Below are 6,902 nucleotides of genomic sequence, written 5' to 3'. Positions count from 1 at the left end.
AGACACAATTTCATNATAAATTTATAAAGAATTTAATTTCTATTAATTAATGACAAACATACAATGGTATAAATCACAATTAATCTATAGAAATTCAATAAAAAAAATGGTAATTAACACCTTTCGAAATATTTATATTTAGTATGTTTTCCAAAATACAGACTTAGATTAGATTGATAAGTGAATTTAAAATAATAAATTAGAGTAAGTTTATACATATNATATTATATAACAACTCTTTCATTTTATTTCTCAAAACATAATATTTCAGTTTACATGACTTAAATCACTAATCAAATAATAATATATCTTTTACAATGAAATTATCAATACTTAATACACAACTCAAATAATAATTAATATATTANTTCAAATACATATAACTAATATCATATAATTCTCATTAATTTTAATGATAANTTTTATACAGATATGCAAATCATATCAATCATAATAAAATTGTTATACCATGCAACAAAAATTTAACATTGTCAAAATATTTAAGCTAAATTGATTTCAATAAAAATATTAAATTTAAAAATTAACATTATAATATTAAAAAGTGTTGTAATAATTTAAAACTAATCTTCATTTTTGCTTTTAAATTTAATTTATTTCAATAAAAATATTAAATTTAATAATTTACTGTTATAATATTAAAAAGTGTTGTAATAATTTAAAACTAATCTTAATTCTTTATTTTAAATTTAATTTAAAACATAAAAATATAAATATTAGTAATAATTTATATAAACTATATTATAAAATAAAGAACAAATAAGCTTCCAGTACAGAAATTGATTCCAAACACATGTTTTTAACGAATGAAAGATTATCATAATAATAGAAAAATAATTTCTATCATGACACATTATACTGTACTTGTTATGGTTTGCCAACTTTTAATATTTTTTTTTTGTTCATCAACTCTTTTAAAGAGCACATTGGTTGCTAAGATCCATACAAAATTCTCATCAAAGCTTTGACCACGACAAGCCTCTTCCTCCACCTCACATCAACATTTTCTTCTTCTGTCTCACCACTTTCTCTCTCCCATCTCTTCCAACCCTCAAAAGCTNCAATCTTTCTTTGTTTTTTCTTCTTCTACTTCATCTTCCAACTTTTCTAACCCTTCTCCATTGTTTTCCATTCTGCAATCACACACCACTGCAACAAAAACCATTCTTTTTCTGTTTATAGCACAGTGCCTTTTTCTAAACAAGCTTTGATGGCTGTGCTGATCATTTTTCACCTGCTTGCAATGTTTGTCTCTGCTTTGGGAGGTAAGTTTTTCTCTTTTCTTCCTTCTTTGTTTTCTTAAAGCTATTTTCACTTTCTATTTCTGTGTTCCTTTGTGTATTCCTTGACCTTAGTCCAACTACATGAATATTCTCTAATGGGTTTTTCCTGTCTAATGACTTTTATTAAACAATAGCTTCTCTCTCTATATATATTTACATTGTGTTTTATTCGTTATACGGGCATTATGCAGTGTACATTTTACTTATGAAAGTTGTGTTTTTTTTTATTGTCATGCTTAAGATTCTCCATGTGGGTTTAAAACTCTTTCCCTCTGTTTTATGTGGTGAATGTATAACTTTTTGAAAAATATTAGCAACTCACTGTATAACACAACCCATTATGAACACTTTTAATTGTGAAATTCACATGAGTCACATTAAATGAGTGGGTCCCATTTTACTTTAGATGGGTGTAATTTACAAATTAGTGAAATCACATAGATTTCAATGTATTGAAGAATCAATAATTGTCTTAAAAAAGAAAGTGTTGTTTTTCAGCAGTTTTGCTTCTCTTGTGGCTACTGTAATAATTATTTTTAGCTCAAATGTTTACTAAGGCTTAGCCTTGTTACGTGTAATAACATGAAAATGACAAAGCTGAAATAGAAAGTTTGGGAAATATATTTTGTCTTTGTGCAGAATCTACGCTCTGTCCTTCCTGTCTTTTAGTGGGATTTTGAGAATAATGTCATTGCGTCCCAACTCATCACACAGTTGTTTTGTAGTTGCACTTAACCACATTTTTGTGAAAATAGTAGTGTCATAGACTTATATACCCTTAGTGAGGAATGGTGGTGGTATTACGTGAATAGAACTCGGTATTTGTTTCAACTTATTTGAAACAGTAATTATTTTGAGCATGTTTGATCCATAAGGGTTATTCAAACAGACCCTCTTATTTGCTTTCACCTTTTACTTTTGAAAAATAAATGAAAATTTCTCTACATTTAAGCTAAATAAAACATGCTAGAAGTAACATTTAGGCCTGGTTTCCATAAGACTTGATAATCAAAGTAGATCATGGATTATTCTAGCCTCTGCATTTAATCTGTAAAGTGTAAATTAATTCATTTTCAACTTTAAATTTGATAAGGAAAGTGATTTGTTTTACACATTAACTAGATGAGTCAAACGTAATAAGGACAGAAGGGAGGTTAGAAGAGACAGGTTAGAAGAGACGTCAGCAGAAGAAGCCATTGATGAACAAGAGAAAAACTTTGAAAATCCAAGATTCTCCAATCAAGGCACCTGGAAGAAGAAAAAGAGCGACTTCGATGTTCTGAATAGTTGCTTGAGAGGTGACAGGACGTGCAACCATGCACGACGAATCTGAAAGATGAAAAAGAGCGACCTCAACATTTGCCAAAAAGGACATGTGCCACCATGCACGATGGGATAGGGAGCAGATCCACAACTTCAAAAGGCACTGAGAGCACGTAGGAGCTTCGACGAAGACATTGTTGACGACACGGTGGTCGCCTGGCCGAGACGATAAAAAATGTGTGATTGTTGATCGAAACTAGAATTCCAGTAGTGATAGTGGTAAATGACAATGTCGCCGGTAGTGGTAGACAATGTTGTTGCGGGTAACGGTAGACGTTGTTGCCACGGTAGCGGTAGATGATATTGGCGCTACCGGTAGCGGCATGTGTAGTGTCAGAGGCAACATAAATTTTTTCTTAAAATATCCTGATTCTAAATATCATGTTGAATATGGCGAAAAACTATATGTGGGATTAATCTTCCTTATGTTAGGTATTCACATAGGATATTCTATTTTTAATAGAAGAAATATGGGTTAAGTGCAAAATACAAATTATAAATAATAACAAATTAACTAAAGTAAAAGATAAGATAAAAATAATATATCTACCCGTTGCCAAAACTAATCTTAAATAGATGGACTTAGTGTTTGAAACCCTCTGAAAGCAACTTTTCTTGTTGCACCAAGCAGGGATCAAGCCAATGAGGGGGGACAAAAAAAAGATTAAACCATCAATTTGGACCTGATGTATCACCTTCTCTCCTAAAAGGTCCATGAAATTAAATTATGGAATAGTAGTCTCTAAAGTATGATGCTACATAGTCCCTTCATCAGTGGAAAATTCTTCAAATTAGTCCTTCAGTGATAGTAAAATATATGAGAGAGAGAGTGACACTTTTGGAACCAAATGGTGTACTAAAAAAAATGCTTCCGATATGAGATAGTTAATACCTTAGCAATCCATGGGAATAGAATTAGGGACTAGTAGTATAGTAGTACTAGTAATTACCAAAATTGGTCATATCAATAGGTAGATCTGTTTTGTTTTTGACATTTCAAAGAATTTGTTTAATGTAAATGTGTTCTTTAAAGTAAATTTATTTCACGGTTAGTCTTTGCTAACAAAGCTATTACTTGAATTTTTCATTTTTAAATAATTTTCACTTTCTGCAGTATTATATGACCAACTGGTCATGTAAGAGCTACGTGCTTTAAATCATGGAAGACTAGGAAAAGAAATCCTTTTACACATTTAGATTTGCTGTAACATGGACAAGTGAAATTTTCTTTTTGTGTTTATTTAGGGTGGTGCTGCATTTGCATTGCATTACTTATTATAAATCGAATTCAGTGTTCTATTTCATCATTATTATGTGGTAACTTTGGCTAGCTCTTCTGAAATTGAAAGACCTATTATCTGTTTGTCAAAAGGGCTTCATGTGTTGTTGTTCTCTGCAGATGCTTTTGTCGGTGTGAACATTGGTTCAGCTGTGACTAACATGTCAAGTCCAACAGAAGTTGTGGCCCTTCTCAAGACTCAAGGTATCGAACATGTTAGACTATATGATGCTGACAGAGCCATGCTTCGTGCACTAGCCAACACAGGAATCCGTGTAATTGTTTCTGTTCCCAATGACCAGCTTCTCGGCATTGGTCAGTCCAATGCCACTGCTGCCAATTGGGTTAAACGCAATGTCATAGCTCATGTTCCTGCTACCAACATTACTGCCATAGCAGTTGGTTCTGAAGTGCTGACATCCCTCCCAAATGCAGCTCCTGTTCTAGTCTCAGCATTAAAATTCCTTCAAGCTGCTCTAGTTGCAGCCAATCTTGATCAACAAATCAAAGTCTCTACTCCACACTCTTCTTTTATCATCCTTGACTCTTTCCCACCTTCTCAGGCATTTTTTAATAAAACTTGGGATCCTGTCATGGTTCCCTTGCTCAACTTTTTGCAATCAACAGGTTCCTATCTTATGCTCAATGTGTACCCTTATTATGATTTCATGCAACCCAATGCTGTAATCCCTCTAGACTATGCTTTGTTCCGGCCCTTGCCTCCTAATAAAGAAGCTATAGATTCCAACACCATGCTGCATTATACTAATGTCTTTGATGCTGTTGTTGATGCTGCTTATTTTGCAATGTCATATTTGAACTTTACCAAAATTCCTATTATAGTCACCGAGTCAGGATGGCCCTCCAAAGGAGATTCATCCGAGCCAGATGCAACTNTTGATAATGCTAACACTTACAATAGTAACTTGATCAGGCACGTCCTTAACAANAGTGGAACTCCTAAGCAACCNGGAATTTCAGTTAGCACTTATATTTATGAGCTTTATAATGAAGACTTGAGAACAGGTCCAGTGTCTGAGAATAATTGGGGTCTGTTTTATGCTAATGGAGCTCCAGTGTATACCTTGCACTTGACTAATGCTGGTACTGTATTTGCAAATGACACAACAAACCAAACCTTTTGTGTTGCCAAGAGTAATGCAGATACAAAGATGCTTCAGGCTGCACTTGATTGGGCTTGTGGACCAGGGAAGGTGGATTGTTCTCCATTGCTGCACGGTCAACCCTGTTATGATCCAAATAGTGTGGCTGCACATGCTACATATGCTATCAATGCTTATTATCAGCAGATGGCTAAATCTGCTGGGACCTGTGATTTCAAAGGAGTTGCCTCTGTCACCACTACAAATCCAAGTAAGGAGTCTTTACATAGAACTTTTTATGAGTCACATCTACATTGTGGGATAGAAAAGTATCAATGCAGCTATTGAAAATACATCAAAAGTGTGGACATAGAATCTATTTGAATACAAAGTTAGAAGTACTTGTTCTGGCTTCTCTCNTGGAAAAGCTCCTTGTTTCCAATAGAAAAACTCTCGAAAGCTATCAGAGTTTCTTCAAGAGTGAGGGAGAAAGAAAACAAACATCAGAAAAATAGAGGAANATACAGAAAAGGAAAATTTTNATTAAAGGAAAAAAATGGAATACATGGATATATAAACCCCAAGAACAGAAAAAACTATCAGATACTAAATAACCTAAACTAAATAAAAGAACTTATAGATTATATCCAAAACAGGCTTGTGATGAAATACATGTTTACAGTTGGTACCCTTGCACATATAACACAACATAACTAGATTTCATGAATGATGGAGGTACAAGCAGTTTGGATTTTGATGAAAAACTTCTGTTATGATTAGTACCAAAGTATTTGGGAAACCAACCCTCAAAATCTAATATTAGGAGGGGTAGAACCAAACACTTAAATACTCTACCAAACATCTCATTCTACTTGATTTCAAACGTACACACCACGTAATATCCAAGTTTCTGTAGAGTTATTTGGGGGTGAGTATTTTATGAAAATGTATAAAACTGTGAAATTCAAATATCATGAGATTGTCTCAANACCATCTTTGAAATTATAGATGACAAAATATGGCCGTTTTCTCTGCCTTTTTATTCTCTTGGGAACATATTAGGTGTGCTTGGCTCCCAACAGTGATTAGCTTTAAAANTTTTAATAGTTGTTTCCTTATTTCTAGTTACTTAAACACACGTGATTGCATTCTTTTACCTCATTTGGCTCAAGATTAAGCCTCTTAAAATTGTCAATTAATTTTTACAATTGTAGTTATTGTTGCTATTTTTGCAGCTTTTTCCCTTTGTTGACCATTTCCGCTTGACTCATATCTGTTCTGCTGCACATAAGAAAAAAACCCTGCATGCATAAATGTTGTTCATCATTTGAACATACCTGATCTATTTATTTTCATTGTTACAGGTCACGGTTCCTGTATATTTCCTGGAAGGTATAAATTCAAGCTTATGTAAATATCCTTATACTTGATATAGTTCTNTTTGTTGCCTTCTCTTTTACCTGACACATTAATAGTCTCTTTTTCTTTAGTTTCCAGTTCTCTTTTCTTCACAAAAAAGCTGAAAATTTAATGGTGCATCTTTTTATAACTTTTTTGTGTCTCTATATTTTAATAGTCACGGAAAAAATGGTAGCAGCATAAATGGGACATCATTGGCTCCATCTACCAATTCCACAAATTCAGGGTGCTTGTCACAGTATTACAATGGTGGATCTTTAACAAGATCTCTGATTCTTACTTTAATTTTGAGTGTAGCTGTCTTATAAAACTAGGCACATTACCTTTTCAGCATTTGAGTCTTGCATACCCAATTTTGTGTTCCTCATGTAGAGAATTTAAAGGGTAGCGAGGTTGATCAAAATGTATATTTCCAATTGTAACGTGAGTTTATTATTCAATTTTTGTACAAACAAACCAGAAGAATTTATTTAAACC

General features: G+C 33.0%; 1 protein-coding gene across 2 annotated transcripts; it reads left to right on the top strand.

Annotated features, from left to right (window-relative positions):
* The first annotated feature begins 885 nt into the window (after positions 1–885).
* On the top strand, positions 886–6,896 carry LOC106773882 (glucan endo-1,3-beta-glucosidase 3). Of its 2 annotated transcripts, none has more exons than XM_014660645.2 (4): positions 886–1,283; positions 4,024–5,277; positions 6,371–6,398; positions 6,583–6,896. In XM_014660645.2, exons 1-4 carry the CDS (start codon positions 1,229–1,231, stop codon positions 6,731–6,733), a joined length of 1,488 nt encoding a protein of 495 aa, XP_014516131.1. In that variant the 5' UTR covers positions 886–1,228; the 3' UTR covers positions 6,734–6,896. The 2 variants fall into 2 exon arrangements, with proteins under 2 accessions (XP_014516131.1, XP_022642127.1); XM_022786406.1 differs by lacking the exon at positions 886–1,283 and adding an exon at positions 1,509–2,801.
* Positions 6,897–6,902: the final 6 nt, after the last annotated feature.

Source organism: Vigna radiata, chromosome 9 (genome assembly GCF_000741045.1).
Source record: "Vigna radiata var. radiata cultivar VC1973A chromosome 9, Vradiata_ver6, whole genome shotgun sequence".
NCBI classification, from domain to species: domain Eukaryota; kingdom Viridiplantae; phylum Streptophyta; class Magnoliopsida; order Fabales; family Fabaceae; genus Vigna; species Vigna radiata.
The sequence above is the reverse complement of the archived record's forward strand: the minus strand, read 5'-3'. Positions and strand labels throughout refer to the sequence as shown.